At 40.2% G+C, this 27,642-nt stretch overlaps 1 protein-coding gene across 5 annotated transcripts in view; it reads left to right on the top strand.

The window, feature by feature from the left end:
* Positions 1 to 27,642, top strand: part of USH2A (usherin) — a 418,893-nt gene that overhangs the window by 325,313 nt on the left and 65,938 nt on the right. For all 5 annotated transcript variants that reach the window (XM_083433263.1, XM_083433262.1, XM_083433261.1 and 2 more), the window contains exons 55-61: positions 207 to 405; positions 7,918 to 8,025; positions 9,529 to 9,712; positions 10,249 to 10,406; positions 17,883 to 18,041; positions 20,227 to 20,389; positions 25,208 to 25,562. In XM_083433263.1, the coding sequence (XP_083289389.1) occupies positions 207 to 405; positions 7,918 to 8,025; positions 9,529 to 9,712; positions 10,249 to 10,406; positions 17,883 to 18,041; positions 20,227 to 20,389; positions 25,208 to 25,562 (1,326 nt within the window). The remainder of the gene's footprint in view (positions 1 to 206; positions 406 to 7,917; positions 8,026 to 9,528; positions 9,713 to 10,248; positions 10,407 to 17,882; positions 18,042 to 20,226; positions 20,390 to 25,207; positions 25,563 to 27,642) is intronic.

Raw genomic sequence — 27,642 nt, 5'->3', positions numbered from 1 at the left:
AGACTCATGCGTAAACATATTCAAGGTCAGATTTTGCTGGGGTGTGTGTGGAATAAACCAAGGGGAGAAAAGTAACGTACTACAGAGCCGTGGTAATGATATGCCAGAGCAAACAACAACATTTTAAACTAGAAGTGACATTCTCATTGATCAAGGTATCTTCTGTACTATTACAATAAATTGCTGTCTAATTCATGTGTGTTCAGGTAGTTGCAGTCACTGTCCAAGGAGTCCCAGAGACTGTTCAGCCACCAACAGTTACAGCTTTGAGTGCAGTGGCATTGCGTTTGAGCTGGGTGGCACCCAGGAAGCCAAATGGTATCATCCGAGAATACCAGATCAGTCAAATGGGGAAAGGTCTTATATATACTGACACTGCAGGCAAGATGCAGCATACAGTATCAGGTAAGGATAGAAAGCTCTTTAAGCAAAATGCTCCCTGGTTATTTAGCATTCAGACTTTTTAAATGTTGCAGTCTTATATATTTGATGGTAAGTCCCTTTGAGGATAGGACAGGGGTTTGGTTTGCCCACATAGAATGATTTAGTGGAATCCTGAGGTGCCAGAGTAGATGGTACAATTTCAGACTCCAGGTGGAGGTTGCCTGTTTCATAGCGCTGCTACACTTTTATATCCTTGCAAGTGGAAAATCTGGCATAGCTGGGAGACATTTTCTCCCCAGCTTTTTCACTCCATACTGTATTCTTCTTGCAGGGAATTGGGCTATATGTGTTCATGTAGGAAGGCATTCGAAAACATGATTCCTGAAGTTACAATCTGATGTGGTAAATTCCACTCTGCCATCTAATAACTTTTCCTGTGACATTTCGCTTACATCACACACTGCATAGAATTGAGGTGTAAGAACTAACAGTGTTTACACTTGGGCAATGTTTCCCATTTCAGCAGTACTTTAGGGCAGGTTTTGGGTGGTAAACTCAACATGGTTTTGGCATGATAAACTCTTCACCCTGGAAACACGTGTTGATTTTGCCACATAAAGCCCTCATGCTGAGGGAGGGTGGAAGCTTTTGAACATAAGATTAAAATAATCACATTTCCTCCTTATGGTACTGTGTCCCAAATCATGAAAATGAATACCTATTTTCTCTCTCCCCCCCCTAATATTGGTCTCCTAGAACAATATGATTTATTATGCTCTTATCTCATTCCAAATTGGAATGTGAAACATAAGATTTGATACTGCCATCAGCCCCTCCCCAAATTACATTCTTTTACATCTGTATGAATAGTTGGGGTATTGTTTGTTGCTAGCATTTTGTGCTTATAGATGTTGGGTTATCAGTGGTACATCATTTACCTCTGGATGCTCCTTGTATTACATACCTGCAGTGGACACCAGTGATTTTCCTGTAGACAGAGTGTGTGTGTGTGCGCACGCACGCACGTGCACGCACGCACGCGCGCACACACACACACACACAGCCATACTCTTTACCTTTAAGAATATCTGAATATTAAGTGGCATATAAATATCTGAAATTATAGATACATGCAGTGTTTTTTTCTGTGGGGACGCAGGAGTATGCATACCCCTAAACATTTTTTGAATCTAAGTTTGGCCTCATTGAGGGGCAGCATTTCAATATGAGTAGGAAAATGCCCCCAAACATTTTTTTTGAGTAGGTAAATGCCCCCAAACATTTTTTTGTAGAAAAAAAGCACTGGATACATGTGAGGTTCTTTTTTAAAAATTGTTTTGTTATAATTTCCAAATTCCTTTGATGAAGATGAAGCAAAACTGTCGGGCACATCCTGAGATGTTGGTCCAGGGGACAGTCATAATTTGTCATTGGACAAACACATTTACTGTTCTCCCTATATTACATAATCTGCCTAGTAGTAGTAGTAGTAGTAGTAGTAGTAGTAACTGTAGCAGCAGTACATTCGCAATACACTTCTATTAACATTACATTGTCAGTCTAGTGTTGAAATGTCATGTTTAGCCAACTTCCGATGCCAGTTAAAATATTTTTATTCTCTTGGGCTTTTTTTGTGAGGACTGGTGAGGGATATTCTGTTGAATGCATCTGTGCCTCTAATGTTTTTGGGGAATGTTTGGTATTTGCTGCGCAAACTCTTGATAATGGCTGTCACCTCCTGTTTTACCCCCCCCCCCCCTTAATTGTTAGATTTTTATTTTTTGTTACAGCTTTTAAATCATTGCTACCTGCCCTGGGATCATGAAAATGAACAGCATGATATAAATCAAACCAACCAACCAATCAATTAATTAATATCCAGTGTTAAGTGATGGCTTTAAAATACTAGACAGAGCCTCACTGGATGAGACCAAAGATCCATGTAGTCTAGCAGTTAGTTCCCAATGGTGGTTGGCAATATCATAGAATTAGAGAGTTGGAAGGGACCAGGAGAGTCATCTAGTCCAGCTCCCTGCAATGAAGGGATCTTTTACCCATTGTTGGACTTGAACCTACGACCCTGAGTCTCACAGTGTACCAACTGAGCTATCTATGCTTCTGGCAACCTTAAAAGCAAAGCATGAAAGGCAACAATCCACTTCATGTTGCTGTTTGCCATGCTGGCCTGGACTAGGAATTTCCTTTGTCCTGAAGTAGAATTGCCAAAGCTGTTAAGTTGTGGGTGAACATATCAGATGACACAGCGATTCTTCAAACAGCTCTTGTTTATTCACAGGCCAGGACAGAACTGAACTGAACTGAAGGGTTCAGTCAGCCTGCTTATATAGAGCTCCAGTACAATGTAACTGTAACAATTTTCTAAAACTATCCAATCACTGAATGTCACTTTCGATCCCTTATTTGCATAACTATCTACAGTATCCCCCTGCTGGCCCAGGGTGAGAATTTCAGTACATAACAAAAGCAATTGCCAATGAATATTTCTGTTGTCTATAGCTTTAGTTAAAACAACCCCACTCTTCCAATGGCACTTTTTTTTGTATTCAGCAAGAACCTCCCCTTACTGAGCAAGGCAAGAGTGCCTTTTATTCCACCTCAAGGTGGAATGGTGCTTTTTCTATGTGATAATTACTACACTCTAAATTCATGGTGTTCACTAAAACAACTGTACTTACTTCACATATCTCAGATGTTTGAACTGGCCATCGTTTCAGGCCCCCATGGACCTGTGTTTTGATTTTTCTCATCTTCAAAAAACCTCTGCTGTTCCCAGAGCAACAGTTGAACGTTAATGAAGCTGTAGCATTAGCGTTCCCTGAGACTTTCAATCCGAGTGCCTTACAAATTGCAGATGAGGAGGCTTGCACCTTGCCACGGCACCATTGTCTCGCTGCTTATTTTTAATTACATCAAAGCTTTGGAAACATGATCCCATAAATGCTTTGTGGGAATAGCGGTGAATGTGCTCGTCATGTGAAATCCATAAATTGCTTATAATCCTCTCAAGATGTTAAAAAAAGCATTAAGTAATTGAAGACAGGAAGTCCTCAGTTAATTATTTAGAGGTGTTATCAATGCTTTAAGTAAACTGAAGCATTTTCTGCTATCGCATGGAGTAGAATGCCACTGGGAGCGAGGGGCACCAGCCATCATCTTCTCATATTCTCTAATGCAAACAGCCTATGGCAGCTTGTCAATAAAAGACCTTTTTATATCATTTATTAGTGAACACTTCCAGTACTCTGTACAGAACAATTTGGATGACAGTTATGGCATTGTTTCACTTTGTGTTACTACTCCTTTACAAATGGTCCTGCTAATGCAAGCGGGGGCGGGGGGATGGGGAGGGAGACTAAAATAATTAGGGGGCATTCTATTAAAAGAAAGCTAAGACTGCCCTCTTCAGCAGCAAGAACAGGAATTCATTTTCCCCAGTCTGTTTTCGCATCTCAGACGCTTCCAGAATAATGGAATTTCTGAAAAGATTCCTCTCTCCGTGTTACTAAAGTTATTTCATAACAGGCACATCCACTGACATACATTTCATTGAACATATTTTGTATGTTGTGCAGAATATTTTGTGACTGAAATGGTTAGAGAATTTCCCAAAAGTGGAAATTCCCAAGGGGGATAGCTGTCTGTTGTGCAAAAAGAACAAGAATTCCTGTAGCACCTTAAAGATTTAACATGTATGTTGTGGCACAAGCTTTTATGGGTTATATCACCCATTTGTTTGTTTGTTGTTATTATTTCCATTTATTAGTCAACAATATTTATTAGTGAACAATATTATTTAGACAAAAACAGTGGCAACAATGCAGGCACTTCCCATGCAAGGTTTCACTGTAGTAAATTTGTAAATTGGGCAAAGTTGTGGATGCCTGGGCTGGAATAATATATGCAAACTGATGCAACAATATCCTGAGAACGGCAAACTCATGCATTTGTTTTAGACTGGGACTTAACAAGGCCTGATATTTGAAGGGATAAAGGTATGATTTCTGCCCTCACACCTACATTATTAGTTTTCATCTTCAGATTTCTTCCTGAGCTACCAAATTTCTTTCTAAACTCACTCATTTACAAAGCAGTTTGAGGATTTGGCAGCAGTACTTTAAAAAGAAAGAAGTGTGTGTGTGTGTGTGTGTGCGTGCGTGCGTGCTCATTTAGACATGATTCCAATCCAAGATGCGTCAGGCTCACAGCCTTCCTTCTAAACCTCTGGCACAAGTTTGAGGATGAGCTCAGTAAAGTTTGCACAACTGACAAAACTATGGTTAATCAAAAATGAAAGTTGATACTTCTTATCTCATTTTTATGGTCATGCCAGAGGAGCATATGAGCTGGAGGCTTGCTTTGGTTTCTGATGCTAAACCATGAATTCGTGTTATATCTGCACCCAAGCAGAGAGCAAGAGCGAGTGAAAATACAGAAGAAAAGGTCTCCTGTGCATGCACAATGTTTTCTTCCAATTTATTATTCAAATGAATATGCAGTCTTCAAGAAATGCTGCTTATTTGTTTTTTATTTATATATTGCAAAATTTTCACTCAGCCTTCTTTACAAATTCCAGATGGGTTTTGGAATTATCCCCATGGAGGAGTACATTCAGCAAACATTTTGGCAGAATTGGCCATCCATTGGTCTCTTTGTTGTCCTTTGAGAAAAGATACACAGGCAGGACAACTCTGTTTTTAACAGCTTTTGCTAATTCAAACTTCCAGATCATTCCAAAACAATTCCTAAAGAGGCAACCCTTATCATAGAATCATAGAGTTGGAATAGACCACAAGGGCCATCGAGTCCAACCCCCTGCCAAGCAGGAAACACCATCAGAGCACTCCTGACATGGTTGTCAAGCCTCTGCTTAAAGACCTCCAAAGAAGGAGACTCCACCACACTCCTTGGCAGCAAATTCCACTGTCGAACAGCTCTTACTGTCAGGAAGTTCTTCCTAATGTTTAGGTGGAATCTTCTTTCTTGTAGTTTGGATCCATTGCTCCGTGTCCACTTCTCTGGAGCAGCAGAAAACAACCTTTCTCCCTCCTCTATATGACATCCTTTTATATATTTGAACATGGCTATCATATCACCCCTTAACCTCCAGCTCCCGACCCGAATGAAAAGCAAAGTGGTGATCTTTATGAGTGGAAAGACCCCCATTTCTTCTCCTGAATACCCATGAGGTGATCATCAGCTGCCCCTCCAGATTCATCTCTCTCCCAGCTATGATGTTGGGACAATAATAATGAAAAACCACCCATAAGGGCTTCTTTTTTACACCATTTTTTCCAGTCTGTACTAAATGGTTGCAAATAAATAGTGCTTTCTAATAAATATTTACTTTTAAAAGTGAATGAACATGACTCCCTTTAGGGGAGTTGAAATAATCTGTTGCCACAGTAATCTTTTCTATCAAGAAATACTGTTAAATGTTTGGCTCCCATCCATGTCTTTCCCTTTCTAGCCTGCAACTATCATTTTTGCCCATTTGCTTTTATGCTAAGTATATAGAGATTACCACCACCACCACACTTCTCTTCGAGTTCATGATTAGGTTACAATCCACACTGTCTCTCTGACTCCTCTATTTTTCAAAGCTTTGCATCCTGTTCAATTTGCAAGCAGCTTGAAGCCCTGGGTGTCGTTCATTCATTCATTCACTGTATTTCCCTTCCAATGGGCCTGTTGTGTATTGCTGTTCTGTATGTATGACCATTTTGAAATCCACAACAACAATGAAGCTGTCATCTAACCGTTTTTAGACAAAGGGTTCTGCCCAAAGGATTTTTTCTCCCCTTGTCATAGAATTGCATTGTTTTTCTTAAAGTACTTACAATACTAGTTTAATGAAAACATTTTGCAAAGGGTAGAGAAGAAGAGATAAGAAAGAGCGGGACCCATCACTGACAAGGACAAGGAAGATTAGAGGAAAAATACAAAATGTGAACAGAAGTCTAATAGTGGTTTCTGGGCTCGTAAAAGGAGGAAATCTGGTGTCTTTCCCCTCCTTGATACTGCGTTTCGAGACTTATGCATTAGAATGAATGCATATTTACATATTTATAACCCATTTTCAAAGATGCAGTTGGGTCTTGAAATATTTTGTGATAGAGGAATGCAGAGAAATATAAAGGTGGAGCCATGGGAGGTAATTGTAAGTTAAGGATAGAGAAATAGGAAATGACTTATAAAACTGATACTGACTAGGGGAAGAGGTTGTATTTTGGAATGGATTCCAATGCACAGTTAATGAGTATAAAATACAGCAGCAAGTTCTGTTTAAAATCCTGCTAGACCCTGGAACTAAGAGTTGATATATGTGTAAAGGTAAAAGTAAAGGGACCCCTGACCGTTAGGTCCAGTCGTGGACAACTCTGGGGTTGCTGCGCTCATCTCGCTTTACTGGCTGAGGGAGCCGGCATACAGCTTCCGGGTCATGTGGCCAGCATGACTAAGTCACTTCTGGCGAACCAGAGCAGCACACGGAAACGCCGTTCACCTTCCCACCGGAGTGGTACCTCTTTATCTACTTGCACTTTGACGTGCTTTCGAACTGCTAGGTTGGCAGGAGCAGAGACCGAGCAACAGGAGCTCACCCCATCACAGAGATTTGAACCACGACCACCTGATCGGCAAGCCCTAGGCTCTGTGGTTTAACCCACAGCGCCACAAAATATAACTCACTGATGGCATTCATTGCTAGCAAGATGTGGCAATGGCCAATGCCATAGACAGCTTTAAAAGTGGGGACTGAAAAAGTGGCTATTAACTATCACTAAACAAACAAACAAACAAATATGTGGTATGCCTTTGAATACATACTGCTAGAGAACTAACAACATGAGAAAAGCTTTTGTCTTGGTGTTCTGTTTCTGGGCTTCCGGGAAGCCTCAAACTGGTCACTTGTTGCAGTTCACCAGATGTTGGACTAGAGGAACCTTTGCTCTGATCCAGCAAGCTCCCCTTAAGCATTTATGGGTGCTGGGTTGGCATCCATTCAGCGCTATCATTGTTACCCTGACAGAACACTCAGTGTATCCCACTGTGAGCATATCTGTTTGAGTGCTTTGGGAATCTGGGTGATCATTGTGTTGGGAAGGAGAGAGAAAAGACTATGAGCAGCAAATGCATTTCTGACCATAGCATAATAATTAACAGAAACAAACACAATTTTTTTATTTAGTAGGCCTAATTTGAGCCACACAACTCAAACTGATTAATTTTTTGTTGTATACATTTCAACAACCCCAAAGTGTGAGATTCAGCAGCAGAGATGTTGTAAAGGTGTGTTGATCCCCCATTGAAGGGGATAACAGTGGCTAGCCAGACCTTGTTGCTGATTGAGAAGGGGTCCCCATAACAGTTCAAGCATCAGTGTCCCAAAAATGTAGGTCTGCCCTGATAATACCCCATACAGCACACTTCGTAGGGAAGATTCGCGGGTGGAAATCTGGGTCAGAGCAAACATCTGAAGACTTCATTTTAATCCTATTTGGTTTGGTTGTTTAGATCTTCAGCCTTACAGAAACTACAGCTTTACACTCACAGCATGTACATTTGCTGGATGCACTTCTAGTCAGACAAGTTCGGGTAGAACATTGCAAGCTGCTCCTCAAGGTAAGTAGAAATATATTAAGTTCTCCAGAACTTGGAGGCACTTACACTAGCAGTAAATGTTCTATAGCATTTGTGGTAACCAGAAGAACCAGCTCCTAGATTTGTTTTTAAAGAAACAAAAACCTCTGGCATTCAGAAATGATGTTGAATTTGTACAGTCACATCTGTGTTCCTTTGTGCCTGTGCACGCAGAACAACTTTGAGGTAGTATGCAAAATAAGAGAGGCAACCCTCAAATAAATGAACAGAATGAAAGCACAGAAAAACTGCTCTCATGCTATTGCTGTAATACACTGTTTAAGCACCTAACTTTTGAAGAGTCCAAAGAACAGAGCTGGGGAGAAAGAATTGGTGACAGGACACAAGAAAGAGTATAGTCTGCACCATCTCCAGGCACAATTTTCAGTGGCAAATAGTAGGTACGGTATATACCAAATGAGTCGCAGCACATGTTTTACCTACCACCTAATTTTCCCCGTTTCTATTTCCATAGATTTGGAGGGTGACCCAAGGGCAAATATTTAAGGAAACACCATTTTGCACATTAAAAAAAAATCACTGTATTTATTAGTTGCCCAGTGACTGGATGACATAAAGTATATAATAAAGCCATAAAATACAATTTTATATTGCAGTCTGAAGGTGTTGGTGAATCGCTTCTGTCTCTGGGGTACTTTCTTCCAGTATGGGGTACTTTCTTCCAGTTTAAGTTGGTGCACCAACTTCAACCTCACTGAGCAAAGATAGGCAGACCTCACTGATCCAACCCTCAGATTAGACTTCTGTAATTCTGTAATTGTGCCTGGGAATCCCTCTGAAGACAGTTCAGAAACTAAAATCACTCCAAAATGCACCTGTGAATCTAATACCTAGTCCTGGGTATTATGTTCACATTACAGCTTTCCTTTGTCAACTGCATTGGCTCTCAGTTAATTTCTGAGACCACTTCAAAATACTGGTTTTCACTTTTGAAGGCCTTCAGAGCTTGGAACCAGGATACTTAAGAACTGCTTACCTTGGGTATGCTGGTCTATGCACTAATATCTTCAAGAATTACTTTTCTTTGGGTGATCTTGCCATCTCAGGTGCAATGGTAGGCTACTCTGTTGTGGCACCCAACTATGGCATGCTTTCCCCAGGGATGTCATATCCATAGACAAAACCCTTTGTGATTTCCCCCAGCTTTTATGCTGCTTGGTGCTTGTTTTTAATCTTCCTGACTGTTCTTTTATACTGTGGTGTTTTAATGTTACACACACACACACACACACACACATTTTGTAAGCCACCTTAGGAACCTGTTGAATGCTATCTTATATATAAAATTATTTTTTAAATAAATAAATAAATTGTAAGGTTGATTGCTGTCGTTGATATCAAGCTGAATTGATTTTGGATGTCGGTGTTACTAACTAACAGAGTCTACCATCCTAGCTTGTTTATAACATTAAATAATTATGCAAAGATGTTGTTATTAACACTGTATTATTGATATAATTACAGGGGTATGGTCACAGCCTCGTCATATCACAGTTAGCTCTACAGTAGTTGAATTATATTGGGATGAACCGCAGCAACTTAATGGAATTATTTCTCAGTATCGATTGCTTTGTAATGGAGAAGAGATTTTCAAGGGTGGTAAAGAAAATCTGAATTTCACTGATTCTGGCCTGCAACCAAATAGCAGGTAAAATGGCAGAGGTGTCTAATAAGTGTTTAATCTAGTATAATGTATTTATATATTCCAAAAATGTTCGAACATGATCTAACTGTTGGATCCCATATATGGATATCTCTTTAGCATTCCTATGAATGCTGAGGGCATGATAGCACCTGAATTCAGTTTTTCAAAGCTTCAGACGGAACAGATCAGCAGTGCTATTAGATCATTAGTTATGTGTGAGGGCCAGTAGACAATAGACTGAATCCAAATGCCACTCCTCACTCTAGTGAGAGCAAGTGATCTGTGTAATCAAGGATTATGATCTGTTACACACACACACACACACACACACACACACACACACACAACAGACACACACACAGAGAGAAATGCAGGAAATTTAATATTACTGGTATCAGACACACGTGTTTTATGATGTCCATTCATCAACCTAATCATTTCTAAAATTTAAAGTAAATGTGTTCCAAATAACTAAAATATTTGATTATTTTGTGAACATTTCTTTCTGTCCTCCGCTCACTGCACCCTGTTGTTTATAGATATGTTTACCAGCTAGAAGCCAGCACATGGGGTGGGAGCAATACTAGTGGCAAATACATTATCCAAACACCTGTGGCAACACCAGAGGAAATCCGCACCCCATATAATGTCACAACAATTGATGCACATTCCATATTTGTAGCTTGGGAAATTCCTGGTAAGCATGAATTTTTGTGTACTATATAACAAACGTGGGATATGTATTAAATGAGTTATCTGTCTGCTGAAGTCATCTGCTTTTCATGTTTTTGGTTTTTGTGATTTAGGAAGGAATGGTTCATACCAGTGTTGGCCCTACCATCCTTCCTTAAGTGGCAGATTTGGATTTATCATTAAAAGGAATCAATATATGTATGTATGATATCTCTGTTCCATTGAATTCAATGGGACATACATTCAGGAAACTTGATACCAAATTACAGCATTCATTTGTTACAAGTGTGACCATAATTACAGGGAGGAGAAATATCTGGGGTTTCTCCTTCAGGCACCAAAATGTCTTCAGCCATCTCTGGTTTGTGATAAAACAATAATAATTAAGCAATAGAATCGGCTGTATTGCCTTCGAATTGAGGAAATATAATTTAATGTCAAATTGTGAATTTTAATTTAATAGTGATCATCTAGTCATACCATCTATGACTTATGTGCAATTGATTAATTCATTTTAATTTGGCTTCAGACAGTTATTTATTATCAGAGCCTTTAAAAAAGAGGAACCGTATCCTTGTTCTCCTTTCTCTGCTTAGTTCATGACAAATGCAGCCAATTCTGGGGATGTCTGCTCTCCAAAAAGCAAGCATTAACAACCCCAGTGTAGTGTCTGTTTGTCATACCAAGAGTTGCTGAGTGAACTCTCAGGCAGTGTACACTTTAGTATGAAATTAAAGTTGTTGTTATACATCCTCCGTTGGACCTCTACCTCATGATACTTTCTCCTCAGACTAGAAGGGTTCCATCTACTAATAGCTGATCTTCACCAGCAATCAGCTAAACTTTCAGCTATTTACCCTCATTATATGGGTATTCCAACATAATGGTGGTTAATATAAATGTTATGTTCCATAACTATGGTGACTTGCTCCATTCTCATATTGTGTGTGGCTCTGCAATCAATAGTTTTCAACTGCTGAAAAATATGAGAAATTGTGTATTCAAAGGAGATTGTGCTCTCATCATTTATTTCAGACAGAAACAGGAGGCTATATCTAAAATGGTTATGTATTGAATCTGAATTTTATTTTTCCCCGTTTCTAGCTTCTTTAAATATATTCTACTAATAATACTAATTGGGCATTTTTCTATGGAGTCTTTCTTCATAAGCATTTAAAATACTGTACTCCCACCTTGCAGAAAAGCCACAGAATGACAAGAGGATATAAAAACATTCAATATAAAGTTACCTGGTAAACATTTGCACTCATGCTTGGAATAGTAAATATTCCTGTGATGCCCATTGAACCAATGGTTAATAGATCTATAATATCCTGAGCTGTCAATCTTTTAGTTTTCAGAAGCACAAAATCCATTATAGAAATGCTATAATATATGAAAAAGATTAAAATCTTAAATTAAACTTTTCCCCTTCTACTGCCTAGAAGGATTTAGAACCCAGGAAGAAGGCAGGTGAATTTGACTTACAATCTACACTTGATTTCATTGGAAAGTGTCTCATACTGTCTCAGTTTTGATAATAAGTTTCACTGAAAGCTTTGAATATTCACTACTACAAATATGTTTTGTTATCTTCTTGAAGCCTGATCCTATGCAGAGTTAGTCATGGCTAAGTCCATTGATAACGTGCCTAACTATTTGTTAATCACACACAAAAAATTAAAAAGTCAAAATAAGAAATTGAATGATGTGCATGTTTCATCAGCAAATGGGCTTCTCTCTGTTCTCCCATCCCACTCTTCCCCCAGAGTTTCTGAATTGTATGCATTTGTAAAAGGTTTAAGGGAAAAGCTTAATTACAGCAAATTCACAAACATAGATGCATATGCCTACACAGAAGTTATTTGTGAAAGCAATAGTATATCTCTGAGAAGCAGGGACAAGCAGTGTGAGGGGAAATATGGGAAGCCAGCCACTGCCATTATCATCGCCTCAATTTATGATGATAATAGTAAGCTAACTGAGGGGAAAGAGAGTCTGAGGTAACTGAGGAAAAACAGGACAGGCATGAGGAACCAATGCACCTTCCATATATTGTTGGACTCCCATCATCCTTGACCACTTGCTTTGCTGGAGGGGGCTGGTGGGAGCTGTAGCGCAACAACATCTGAAAGGCTTCCTGTTTCCTGCTACTGAAATATTTATTTTATTTAAATCATTTCTATACCACTTTCTTTTAAAAAAAATATCAAAGTAAAACATTGCGGATAAAAGTAAAATACAGTGGTACCTCGGGTTACAGATGCTTCAGGTTACAGACGCTTCAGGTTACAGACTCTACTAACCCAGAAATAGTTCCCACTGCCCAGTACAGTAACCTCCCCCAGAATTCATCCTTGGACCAATCCTGCACATCCAAGCCTCATTCTCATGCATTCCCACCAGCGGTGCAGAAAAATAATTCCCAAATATTAGAGAAAATGTTTGGTCTGCAAAAATACATAGGAGCGTTAAGCGTAATTTACAATGGCTCATCCATCCATCTCCATCTAGGGCAATGGAATGTCATATGAAGAGCAACATACTGTAACTACTGAGGAGTACTGAACAATTTTGAAACACACAAAAACATGACAAACCAGATTCTCTCCCTGGACAGTAAAAATACAACTCCTGATTACCACCCAGTAATACATCACTCACTTTCTGCTACTGAACAGAGTGGTAGGTTATAGGGATTTGCAAAGAGAAAGATAAACAACGTCTTGTTTCATAGGAATATTGGCATGATGAATCACTTCTGTGAGTTTTCTAGCAAAACATAAGATGATGTTTCACTGTCCTGGATCAGATTGGCTCTCAATGACTAAAATTGCATGGGATTGTCAACTCATAAAAATGAGGCCTGGAGGAAATGGCTGAAAGTATGACTGGAGGGTGTCATGAAGGGAGAGCAAGCCAAACCTCTGTATACAACTATGATGTATTACTGGCAAGTCCCGTCCCACCCCATTTTGTAGGTTTAGTTTTATTTTTCTTTAGACTTTACTTTTTCCATGAATGGATCTTCAGTTATGCATTCAATACATCATATTGAAATACTCTATTTCTCCCTTTTACATTCAAAGGTCAACCTTTATAATAAGGGTTGGCAGTGATTCTCCCATTGAGACAGTCATTTTAATTGATATTGTCTCCAGGAATAAAATTGCTTTTTATTAATCAAGTTTTGATGAGAGGCTAGTTGGCCACAGTATCTTCCTGTCTATGGAAAGTGGCTGCATTCTGGCATTCGATCCCCTTGTCTTCTATAATAAATTAGGATCACATAAGCACCCACAGGATTAATTATGGGCTACCTATCCATGGAGTCTCCTTTTATTTTAATTATGATGTTTCAACAGCAGTGATGTCTCCAAATTCCATAACTTTATAGATGTCATAATTCAAAACTCCTGTCTAAGCTAAATGGTGAGATGTCCAAGCAGTGGTTAAAGTGATGAATTAAAGGAGAAAAAGGTGTTTGACACACCTCACTTACTATGGAAAATAGGGCTTTAATTTCTGAAAGAGCAAGAGATACTGGGTGTCGGTGCACTTGTTTTACCAATATGGTACTACGGATCTTATTTTCAGTGGCTTGGGGTCATTATGGACAGGGAATAAGTTTGGATCCAGCCCATTGTGTCCTTGAATGCACTCATTTAGTTTTTTCTGATATAAGTAAAGCATTGCCAATAATTTCTCTGAAAGTGATTTTGCTACTGGAATAATAGTTTGGGAACTGAAACTGGCTTGGTTATCCTGGCGAGAGATATACAGGAGTGTGGCCCTGTTAATTCTCTTGGATGTCTCAGGGGTTTATGTTACAATTTGAGTGCTCAATCCAGGTGGGACCTAGTGGCTTTGGTGGTTTTTATGGTGGCCCTGGTTTTACCTGGAGGATAGGTCTTAAAAGGTGGTGTTGGATGGCTGATGCTCCACACAGTGACCTTTTAAATGCAGGGTGTCTCATACACTATTCAGCACCTACATGAAACCACCGGATGAAGTTTTTGGAATACTTGGTCTAGGGCCTTCCTGCTGTTTTGAACTGCAACTCCCATTAGCCTCAATTAGCAAAACCACATTGTGCACTGTAAATTACAGTCATACCTCGGGTTACAGATGCTTCAGGTTGCACATTTTTGGGTTTCGGCGCATGCGCAGAAGCGCAACCTGCGTGCGCACAGATGCGGTGCTGCGGGTTGCGAACATGCCTCCCACACGGATCACGTTTGCAACCCGAGTGTCCACTGTACAACTCAGTATGATTTTATTTGTGCAGCTTTTAGTAGAAAATAAGATTGTGCCATTAATCTGAATATTTAGCCTTAAAAATGATGATGGAGCCATATATACTGTTTTATGATAATATGGATGTATTTTTAATAATAAACATCAGAGGAAATCTTTACATTGAATATTAATAAAATACATAAGATATGTAGTTGAAATCCAACTCTTGAAGATATAGGAAAAACAATATTAGACCACTGGTCATTATTGGGTTTGAATTTTGATATATGCCAAAGAACATGTGATGCTTTTTTTTAATCTGTTGATTTCAATGGTGTTTTTAATCTATATTGGGGGGGGGGATACCCTTTTAAACCATACTTTCTTACACATTTTCCTTATGAGACTCCTTAGTTTTGAAATGAATTTGAAGGTGCTTTTTTTCAGAATTGTCCATTATCCACTGTCCAAATATAAAGAAAAAAGGGGGAAGAGGAAAGCCCAAGATGTTGTTTGATTGACTTGTCCTGTTGCAAAATATGCACCTGCTGTGAAATGAAGTCATGGAGAGAAAAAAGTGGAATAATTTAACTTTTTTATTTGTAAAGATAATCAGGATTTTCTGATTACATCTTAACTTCATAAATGTTAAATAACCTATCAGCATCTAGTTGTTGTAAATTATGAAAAGGAGTATTGCTGGGAATATTAACCAACTAAATCCTTGTTCTTTAGTGAACACGAAAATGCGTTATGGCAGGTTGTCATTGTGCTCACGGTAACTTTGACACCAAATAACAAAACTGCCATTTGCACTTAGGGTAAATTGGTTCACTTGTGCTTTTACTGTTCTTTTTATTCTGACATAAATTTATGAACTCTGGAACTAACCAAGTCGTGTGGTTTCCCAGCTGACTTTAACAAATCTGCCCATTTCATTCCATTCACTCATCAAACCATCAATGCTGTGGTAGTTTCAGACTCGCCGCAGATATTTTAAGACATAGGCACTTTTCTGACCGCCACATTTCCATTTCCTATGAACATTTGCCTTTCTTGTTTTCAAAGGCATCAGCTGATGGGGGAAATATGTTACTCAGAAAAAGAGGGCAAAGCATCCTACTGACAATCCCATTGTTCTTCAACGCATTTTTTACATGTTTTGTGTAACATATTCTTGCTTTCTTCCTGAGAATATTTGATCAAGGCAGTCTGTTTACTTTTAACTTTATTTATTTGGGTTTTTGGCCTGTCCTTAGCAACAATCTAATACAATTTCAGGTGTGAATAAAAAGTCCAGATGGCATCCCTCCAACATTTAGGTAACATGCAAAATGGCACCCTCATTTTGGAATCTGCTGTCTTTTCTGGCTTCCTAGTGAGGTTGTTCCTACCAGTTTTGAATCAACATAATATAGTGGACAGAATACTAAAGCTACACTCCTCTCTCCCTGTTTCTTTTGTGTAGCTACATTACTCATATATGTGTAACACCCATGCAAGGCTCCCATGAGGCAAGGTGAGGCAGCTGCCTCAGGCAGAATAATTGTCCAGGACAGCAGATCTTGATGTTGATCTTTCTTTCCCCCTTGTTCCTGATGTAGATCTTCCCTCTCCCCTTCTTCCCTGGCAGGGAGAGAAGTGAAATTTTAGGATCGGCCTCAGGTGCCAAAATCTCTTATGCTGTCCCTGATTGGATGGAGTACTGGATCCCCACTCAGTGATTATGCCTAATGCAGTGTTTCTCAAATTTGTTAGACTACAGCTCCCATCATCCTTGACCACTGGTCCTACCCAAGTTTGAGAAACACTGGCCTAATGTGTGCCTTCAGTCCAACCTATCGTACAAGGTTTTGGTATGAATAAAAATGGAAAAGCCTGACATGTGTTGCTGCCATGAACATTTTGAAGATAGGGCAAGATACAAGTGTGAAAGACAGCGTGTCGTGGAAACCCAGGCTATATTAGAGCTGCCCTACATCCTGGTTTTCCTGGACACATCTGGGAACTGCTCAGAAAAATGGTGTCCGGGTGGATTTTTGTTGAATCGGCAAAATTGGACGCATGGCAAGTTGGGCTGTTTTTATTTTTAAAATCTATACAGTGTTACCTCGGGTTAAGAACTTTATTCGTTCCGGAGGTCTGTTCTTAACCTGAAACTGTTCTTAACTTGAAGCACCACTTTAGCTAATGGGGCCTCCTGCTGCCGCTGTGTCACCGGAGCACAATTTCTGTTCTCATTCTGAAGCAAAGTTCTTAACCTGAGGTACTATTTCTGGGTTAGCAGAGTCTGTAACCTGAAGCGTATGTAACCCGAGGTACCACTGTAATGGTTTCTTACAGAGCTTCTTGGCACCCTTCTGTCCGCTTGTGGGACAAGTATGATTGTGCTATATGAGTCTACATGAACCTAAATATGCTTTCATACCTTATGCTTGTGAAATTCTCTGAGTAAAGTATTTCACTTCTACCCATAACCCTTTCAGTACATTGTTCTGGTTTTCTGTAGTCCCAAAACAGCTGGAGGGACAAGTTTGACCATACCTGCTGTAGCACAGTGGTGGACCACCTGTGTCCCTCCAAGATGGTGTTGGGCCTCTGACTCCCATCAGCCCCACCCATTATGACCAATGATTGCAATGACCAATGTCCAGTGATGGAAAGTCATGCAGCAGTGGAAGTACAATGGCATGTGTTGATCCTACTTTGAACTTCCACAGTTCAATGGAAGGTCTGCATAGAGACCACATTCATGCAACTATAAATTCATAGAGATATTTCTGGGTGATCAGAAATCCTGGGAAAATAAGGTTTCCAGTTCCAATGGAAAGAGCCCTGTGTGTGTGATGCCACTCCATCTCTCTGTCTGAATATCTGAATAGGGTTTCGATGGCATATCTCTGACTCTTAGCCAAATGTGTGAAATATCTCCATGACTGATCATGATGTTTGAGTTGGCATTGGGAAAATTAAAAATTCTGTCTGTGGTGATTCGTCTCTGTTGCCTGATGCTTGTGACCACTGAAATGCTGAGCATTCATGTGTGAATAAGGTATGTTTATTATTCATGTATGAATGAAGTATCATGTATGAATGAAGTATCATTATCAAGAAACACAATCTTAATCATTCCAGTGCTTCGTGGCACAGAGTTCCCCTGTTTACGAGGAAACACGAAATCATAAGGACTGTGTATGTGAAACAGCAATTATCCTATGAACTGTTGTCTGTTTTGTAACAGGATCATTTAAGACTAATTTGCCTTTGAAGTACAACATACTACTAAATGCTGGCAGTACCTCTCCACTTGTAATACCAGTCGGCCAGCCTAACGTTGCTCTTTTGGATGGTCTGGATCCGTACACACAATACGAGATAAGGATACAAGCCTGCCAGGATGGTAAGATGTTAAGTAATTCTCTTTTGTCATCAGCAGACAGTGCAGTTTTGCAAAATAGCTTCTGTTCAGCAAAACAGATAACATCTTATTTCAAAATTGAAGTGAAATGTTTACCTAGTAAAAGCAAAGCCTGACACTGAGTGGTGCATTTTACATTTCTCCATATTATATCATGAATATTTTAAAAGAAAATTTAAAACGTTAGCATTTGGGGGAATGGTAGTCCTTTTTGTGAAATGCATTATGAAAAGCATAAAGTAGGGTTTTTTAAAAAAAATTGTCTAGGAGTACACATCAGATACAATCCATTCTCAATTGATGTTACATCAGCAATTTATCTCTTTTTTATTATTCATATAAAGCAGAAGGATTATTGCTCTGTTATTTTGGATTACAAGGAATGCATGAAACCTTATCTAAAGGGATCTGCTGGCATGGGTAAAGCACTTACGCTGGTGGAAGTCTACAGAAACCGTTGATACTGAACTTGAAGCTTCTGGGTATTGGGGACTTGTAAGATTGATCCCATCTTTCAAAAACTTTTATGACGGTCCAAATCAATAATATTTCAAGAATTTTTCCTGCACTGTTTGCCTTTTTTGTATCATTCAGTGAGCAAGGAGTGAGCCTTGGGACTCTGTGCTCCTCTTGCTTTCTGCCTTCACATGCTAGTCCTTTTTAGCTTAAACTACAATTGGCTATTGTTGTCCATTAAACTGTGGTTTAATGCCAGTTTTACTATCCAAGATCTTTATTTCATAGCATTCATACACCACTTGATTGTAAAATAAATAAATAACCCTCAAAGCAGTCTACAAAAAGATAAAACAATGTAATCAAGAAAATTCTACAACCTTATTTAAAAGGTAAAGGGACCCCTGACCATTAGGTCCAGTCGTGACTGACTCTGGGGTTGCGGCGCTCATCTCGCTTTATTGGTTGAGGGAGCCGGCGTACAGCTTCCGGGTCATGTGGCCAGCATGAGTAAGCCGCTTCTGGCGAACCAGAGCAGCACACAGAAACGCCATTTATGTACCCGCCGGAGCAGTACCTATTTATATACTTGCACTTTGACGTGCTTTCGAACTGCTAGGTTGGCAGGACCAGGGACCAAGTAACGGGAGCTCACCCCGTTGCAGGGATTCGAACCGCCGACCTTCTGATCGGCAAGTCCTAGGCTCTGTGGCTTAACCCACAGCGCCACCCACGTCCCACAACCTTAATTACAAACAAACAAAAGTTAAAGTATTAAGAGATTGAAATTACCCCAACTTTCTAAGCAGCTGGGAAGTAGGCTTGTTTAAACAGGAATGTTTTTTGCAGGTGCCAAAAAGAGTACAGTGAAGGCCCCTCCTTGATCTCAATAGGCAGGGAGTTCCAAAGTGTAGGTGCTGCCACACTAAATGAACAAGTTCTTACAAATGTGGAATGGGTGTTATGTTGCACCTGTAGTAGTGGCAATTCTGCCGATTGAAGTAGTGGAGTGGACACATGTGGAGTAAGGCGATCTCATAGGCAAACTCCTACTCAAGTTGTTAAGGGCTTTAAAGCATGCTTTGAATGTGGTTTAATATCCTGGACAATAAACTGATGTTAAATCATAGTTCCCTTTCTCAAACGTAACAGGAAACTAGTTTAAGTGAACCAGGATCAGTGTGCAAAGGGAAGACAAGTGGGGAACACATTAAAACAGTACTTGTTTCTAGCTTGCTAAACTATGGTTTGGTTCCCAAATCAGTTCTTTATTTGTTTATGCCTGTAGCTACTGAGAGTGATTTCAGTGGTGGTGCCCCAGTTGTGAATTATCCTCCCTAGAGGGAAATGTTTAGAACCTACACTGTGGTCTTGTGTTAAATTGATCCAAGGGTTTTAAGATATGTTTTAGTGGTTCTTATAACTTTTACATTGCCATTACCCCATGTTGGTTTTATTCTGGTTTTACACTGTGCTATATTGTTCTGTTTAAAATTATGTATTGTTCTATTTTTATGGTTTTATAAACTGTCCAGAGGACTTTGGTTATTGGGTGATAGCAACTGAAGTAGAAAATAAATGGAATGCTTAAGAATGAAAAGGAAATGTACCGGTATATTTGATATATTGTTTCTTGGGCATTTGTCAATCCAAAGAGCATGTTCCAGTGTCCAAAACATGATCCTTAATTGATGCTTTTGTTTTCTTGTAGTTGGCTGTGGAGTTGGTGAACGGGCATATGCAAGGACAGCTGAAGCAGCTCCTAAGGATTTGAGTCCCCCTGTCATTGCAGCCACTGGATCGGCATCAATAGAGGTGAAATGGTCACCACCTAGAAAACCCAATGGAATAATCAGAAACTACTTTGTTTACAGGTAGCTTTGGTTTTTGTTGATTTTTTACCCTACTCAATATAGAAACTACAGTTTTATTCAGCTCCAATAATGTTTAAATTATCTTCCCAAGTGTGTACGTTGGATAGCATGGGAAAAATCCACAGCAATGTTTTTGGCCTGAAAAAGGGTATCCCACCCTTTGGTCTACAGTGGGGAAGGAATTGGGCTAAGTGTGATTTCTACTGTCACTGCAATATTATGGCCGTGGGTGGCACTGTGGTCTAAACCTTGGGCTTGCCAATCTGAAGGTCGGCAGTTTGAATCCCCGCAACGGGGTGAGCTCCTATTACTCTGTCCCAGCTCCTGCCAACCTAGCAGTTCAAAAGCACACCTGTGTGAGTAGATACATAGGTACCGCTGCGATGGGAAGGTAAATGTCATTTCCATGCACTCTGGTTTCCGTCACAGTGTTTCATTGCACCAGAAGTGGTTTAGTCATGCTGGCCACATGGCCCAGAAAGCTGTCTGTGGACTCCCTTGGCCTGAAAGCGAGATGAGCGCCGCAACCCCATAGTCACCTTTGACTGGACTTAACCGTCCAGGGGTCCTTTACTTTTTACCTATGGTCTGGCAACCTTAAGGTTGTCAAGAAACCAAAGGCCAAGAAGTCATAGATAGGAAACACTGAAACACAGAAAGTTGGACTGGCCCATCCAGCTCAGTATGATCTACGCTGAATGGCTGCGACTCTCCGGGGTTTGACCTATAAAACTGAGGATTGAACCTGACACTTTCTGCATGAGAAGCGTTTGGCCTGCCACTGAGCTACAACTCTTTCCCAAATGTAGCTGTGGATCTAAATTCATATCTTTCATTGAAATTGCCAGCCAATTCTGTGCCTTAAGGTTTCTAGGAGTCTATAAAATTCTGAAATATTCTCCTGGAATATTTTCACCTGCTAATTGTATGGCCAAACACATCAAATCCCCCTCCTCTGTATAAAGAGAAATAAAGTATCTCTTATAGTCCAAGACAAGGCTTCACTCTGCTGGTTTTGTAAATAAAGCTGATGATTACAGCTGCAATTCCACAGCAGCCAGAGAAAGGGAAAACAGGAAATATAATGCAGAAAGTGGAAAATACTGTAAATTGAATTTGACAGCATTTGATGGCATTTGATTATTCTAGTCACAGCCAAACAATGATATAAAGAGTAATATGAAACAGAATGTGTTACTGCCTAGCAGACTCGAAAGCAATAAACCTTCCTCCAATGTGACACAATCACTTCACAATCATAATTGTAGCCTGTTTGATACCTCTGAGTACAGCAGAAGGGCACTGACTGACATAGATACATTTTGTTTTTTATTTAAAGTGAAATGAAAATGGCGCACTGGGGCTCCAGATACAATCGTTATATTCACCTACATAGGCATGAATCACTTGGCAGTTATTTCAGCTGAAGTTTAAATGTGCTTAGACAACAACAATATCACATCTTTCTCAGATAGCTGTGGAAAAAATCAGAAATTTGTAAGGGCAGGAATGGGATGTGAGCACAGAGTTCTCTCCCCCCCCCCTTTTTTTTTTTTTTTGCATGTGATACCCACACATAGCCTTAGACTGTTATAGCAAGAAGTCTGCAGTATTTCTGGAGGATGTTATGGTATGTAATTTCTTTTTCATCATTTGCTGCCACTGCCTTGCTGTCATATATACACCAAACTAAATTTATTTAACCTCCAAGTGGTAGGCAGCTTTTCATTAAGCCTGAAGGATATATATTTGCAAGGGTTTGGAGTTCTGTGCTGACCTTCCTGCTATCCTCACCCAACCCCAAACCTTTGTGAGATAAGTTTTTAGAACAAAACTGGAGGGAGGGAGGTATAGCAATATTTATTCATTTATGCTGTGTTTCTATACCACTGCGTGCGCACGCACACACACACACAAAATATCAGTAACGATGCAATATAATAAAACAATAAAAGCAGTAAAAAGAAATTCCCCTCTAGCAGAGGAAGAAATCAAACCAGCCAACAGAACTGATAAACCAATAAATCACAAATAAACATTGGGCATCCAGGTTTTTGAACCACAAATTATTTAAGAGGCCTCAGTAAATAAAAAAAAAGACCTTTGCCTTGCTCTGAAAAGACCATAAAGAAGGAGCAAAGAGTGCCTCTTTGAGGAAACTACTTCACAGGCAGAGTGCCATTTTGTAAATGTATTTACTTGATTTGCTTTCCTTTACTCTGATGATAATAACTGAGTAGGTTGTGGGGGAGCAATTCAGTTGGATACTGCATGCATGAAGCTCCCTGGATGGCAAGAGGACTGCAGAGTACAGCAGGAAGGCATGAAGTGGTATGCAGATTTTAGGGTGCCCTAAAGTGAGGAGCCCTAGTCAGTTGCCCAGTTTGCCCTCCACTAAAGTATCCACTTCAAGTTATGTTCTTGGCTATAAAGTTTGCCCTGATAAACATCACTCTTTGAACACCTTTAAATGGGTGAAGGCATCAAACCATAATATGCAGGTTCAGTGACAGTTAGCAGTTCCTGAGAAGGGCATCTTTCTCTTGTGCTTTTCTCTCTGTGTGGGAGAAAATCTTCCATTCAAATGAGCAGCTGAATTCTAAATCTTCAGGCTGTTGAAATGACTAGAGACTGTTCAGCCACTTCTGCTCGGAGTTTATTCATACATGAGGATATTCTCCTTTTAGCACTACAGATGGAACCATTTACCTAACCATAAGTTTCTTTCATTAAATATTCAACAGTAATAAGATCTAAACACTTTAACCAGACTACATTGTTCGGCTTTGCTTGTGGAAGAGCTCACGGTTGGTGGCATATTTGATCTATCAGGGAGAGAAGCTGTTTATCACAGATTTTCCACGTTACTAAACAGTAATTTGTGAACCCAACAAACAGCTATGGTGGCTAATTGAGAAGCTATACAGTGCAAAGCAAACCAACGAGCATTGCTGCACATAAAATATAATTTTTCACTTTTTTGTGATTGACATATTTTTGTAACTCACTAGGAGGGCATTTTATGCAAAACTCTGCACTAAATGAAAGCACCACAAGTGTGCCCTATGCTTCCTGCCAACTAATAAACATTTAATTAATTTATTATATTTACTCTTACATTTATGTCTCACATTTCTTCCAAGCAGCTCACAGGGGCATAGATGGTTCTCTTCTTCCCCATTTTATCCTCACAACTCTGTGAAGTACATTAGACTGAGAGATGGCGACTGTCCCAAGCTTTAGGGCTGAATGGGGCTTTGAATGCTCCAAGGTCCTAGTACAACACTCTAACCACTATAACACATGGTGCATTTTACCATAAAGCCCATTGCAGCTTGAAAATTCTACCTCCCTTCCAAAAATTAAAAAGCTGCTAGGCCCCAATGATACAAGTGATTTGCATAAAATCATGATGTTAATCTTTGGATAAAGGTGCAGAATCTGGAAAGCTAGTAGCAACAGATTGAATTGGAGTTTCTGCAAGGCTCTTTCCTCAAACTCACTTACCCCGACAGTAAGTTGGGCTGAGGTAGTCCCTTCCATGGCAATCAGTCTTCTGGCATTTTTGCACAAAACTAGCACAGAACATATTGATGGTTGCTTTGGCTCACCTCCCACACCATACTTCTTCCTACCCTGAACCACTGTGATTGAGACCACAAGCTTAACATGAGTCAACAATGTGATGCAACAGCAAAAAAGAAAAGAAAAGAAAACTAATGCTATTCTAGGCTGCATCAACAGAAGTATAGTGTCCTGATCATGGGAAGCCATTGTCCACTCTATTCCTCATTTGTCAGACCACACTGGGAGTACTGTGTCCAGTTCTGGGCAACACAGTTAAAGAAGAATATAAACAAGCTGGAAGATGTCCAGATGAAGGCAGCCAAGATGACCAGGGTTCTGAAACCAAGCTGTATGAGGAACAGCTGAGGGAGTTGAGTATATTTAGCTTGGAAAAGAGGAGATGGAGAGCTATGGCAGCCATCTTCAGATGTCTAAAGGGCTGCCACACGGAAGATGGAGCAAACTTGTTTTCTCCTGCTCCAGAGGCTAGGACCCGAACCAGTGGCGTCAAGTTAAAAGAAAGGGGATTCCGACTAAACACCAGGATGAACTTTCTGACAGTAAGAGTTGTTCGACAGTGGATCAGACTCTCTCAGGAGGTGGTAAACTCTACTTCATTGGAGGTTTTTAAGCAGAGTTAGATGGCCATCTGTCGTGAATCCTTTAGCTGAGATTCCTGCATTGCTGGGGATTGGACTAAGGGTTCCCTTCCAACTCTACAGTTCTATGATTTTATACTGTGCTTTCACTTTATTGCCCTGGTGTTATTACATGCATGTGTTGGCCCATGTACATACTCTGCTTTTCATTACACAGTACCAAGTCAAACAGTAACCAAGTCAACTTTTACCACCAACTTAGCACAAAACAAAAACCGCTGCTTCCTGTAAATATGTCATGACTTTAAAAACAGTTGCTATAGGTAACCATCAGTATTGAAACAACCAAATTTGACAATAGGTAAAGATTTGTACTTGGGAAAGAAAAAGTCCATTGTTCGTAGGGCGTGATCATGACACCTGTCTAGCCCCTGAGCTGATTTCACATCAGCAAATGCACCATGTTTGCTGTTGCAGGTGGCACGTCAGGTAATGTATTGATTTGGTGTAATAAGTATGTGCATTGTTAATGATAAAAACTGAACTGTATTAGACTATAGTCATTTTAAAGTTTGTACTTCAGCATCAGATGATCTCTTATTTATTGGTGGCTATAAAAGTTATTTACAGGTGATTTTTGTATGACTTTCAGACGTCCAGTGGGTACTCGAGAGGAACTGCTTATATTCATCTGGTCTGAAGGTGCTTTAGAATTCATTGATGCTACAGATGTCCTTCAGCCGTTCACGGAGTATGAATACCGCATTAGGGCACAGAATTCCAAGGGCTCTGTGGATAGTCTGTGGTCTTCAACACAAACTCTAGAAGCCCCACCTTGGGGCATGAAAGTTCCCTGGGGCCAAGCTTTAAGCGCTTACTCTGTGCTCCTAAATTGGACCGAACCCACTTCTCCTAACGGTGCCATTTCTCAATATCGTGTCGTCTATCAAGAGAGGCAGAGCGACCCAACATTTAACACGCCAGCTGTTACTGCATTAACTGTATCGGTAAGTGTTAGATAATCAGCCAACGTGAAGGAGTCATTTTTAGAAACGCATGCAGTTTCCTTTTCTGACCTCATTTGTGGTTTAGAAGTGCATATTAGGGCTGTCGGCCATTTCAAGAAAGATTGCATGTTTCTGGTTGCAATACGTATTTGTTTGTAAAAAAGATATTTATATAATGCTACAGCATAAACAAAATCAAAGTGGTTTAAAATAATATCTCTCTATAAGAAAAACACATAAAAATTCAATCACACAAACTATGGTTAGTCAGACAAACCATTGGTCATAGTTGATTAATCAGTTATATGTATATATGAATAACAACAATAGTTCTGAAGCAAACAAGGATACTTTGTTTTTCGTTGATGTGCACATACATCATAGTGGTCACTATCTTAGAAAAAGCTCTTGTGTGGGAGAAAATCCAGGGATTTTTCTTTTTTAATGGCATTTGCTATCCCCAGTTTCCTGCCTCTCATGCGTTGAAAGTATTTGTATTAAAATGTGTTGCCCAATTAATTGGAAGCACCTTTTTAGTCTTATAAATAATGAATTAATTAATAGATTAAGTGTTGTAGTCCTAAAATATTTGCATGGTGCAATCCCTAGTTGCCCATGTACGCTAATAATGGATGATTCACATGCAACAATGAGGACATCTACACATGAACAACAGCCCATCACAATCCCATGCATGTTGGCTCATAGGTTCCACTGAGCATAGCAGAACTTACTAGTAAATATCCTTTGGATAGGAGACTTAAAAGTCCAAAATGAAATATAATCATAGCAAAATCAGATATATTTTTTCAACCATTCCAAGTGCATGCTGGTTTAAGCATGATAGTAAAATTAGCATTAGCTTGACTCCTATGATTTATGTTTAGTAATTAGGAAGATTTGCCTCATAACTCTTCAGAATCAGAAATAAATCAACCACCACAAAAAGAAAACGCTTTTACCAACAGTAGCACCTGGCACTCCCATACTGTAAGTTGCAAACCTTGACAAATACAGGAACCTCTAATTAGATGGATACAATTTCTGCATGGAAGAAATGGCAGAACTAAGAACAAGATACAGTGTTGTGATTTTGCTGTAAATTGACTATTTCAGCAATAGTAATGTCAAAGGAGGCGTTGGACTGGCACTGTGTTACAAATGTCTTACTTCAAAAAAAGATACTATAGAACTGGAAATGGTTCTGAAAAGGGAAGCCAAAATGATCAAGGGGTTGAAGTAACTTCCCTAAGAAAAGGGTATGCTCCTTACAGGTCTTTTTTTCCTCAGGAAAAAGATAGGTAAAGGTACCCCTGCCCGTACGGGCCAGTCTTGACAGACTCTAGGGCTGTGCACCCATCTCACTCAAGAGGCCAGGGGCCAGCGCTGTCCGAAGACACTTCCAGGTCACGTGGCCAGCGTGACATCGCTGCTCTGGCGAGCCAGAGCCGCACACGGAAACGCCGTTTACCTTCCCGCTAGTAAGCGGTCCCTATTTATCTACTTGCACCCGGGGGTGCTTTCGAACTGCTAGGTTGGCAGGCGCTGGGACCGAACAGCGGGAGCGCACCCCGCCACGGGGATTCGAACCGCCAACCTTTCGATCGGCAAGCCCTAGGCACTGAGGCTTTAACCCACAGTGCCACCCGCGTCCCCAACAGGAAAAAGATAAGGAGGGATATAAGGGAACTGTGTAAGATTATGTAAGTTGTGGAGAAAGTGAATGGAGTTTTGCTCCTCCCTACCTCATAAGGGACGCGGGTGGCGCTGTGGGTTAAAGCCTCAGCACCTAGGGCTTGCCGATCAAAAGGTCGGCGGTTCGAATCCCCGCGGCGGGGTGCGCTCCCGTTGTTCGGTCCCAGCGCCTGCCAACCTAGCAGTTCGAAAGCGCTCTCGGGTGCAAGTAGATAAATAGGGAACGCTTACTAGCGGGAAGGTAAACGGCGTTTCCGTGTGCGGCTCTGGCTCGCCAGAGCAGCGATGTCACGCTGGCCACATGACCCGGAAGTGTCTCTGGACAGCCCTGGCCCCCGGCCTCTTTGAGTGAGATGGGCGCACAACCCTAGAGTCTGTCAAGACT

Source organism: Podarcis tiliguerta (assembly GCF_965153285.1).
Source record: "Podarcis tiliguerta genome assembly, chromosome: 3".
Classification (NCBI taxonomy): domain Eukaryota; kingdom Metazoa; phylum Chordata; class Lepidosauria; order Squamata; family Lacertidae; genus Podarcis; species Podarcis tiliguerta.
This window is presented reverse-complemented; position numbering and strand designations above follow the sequence as displayed.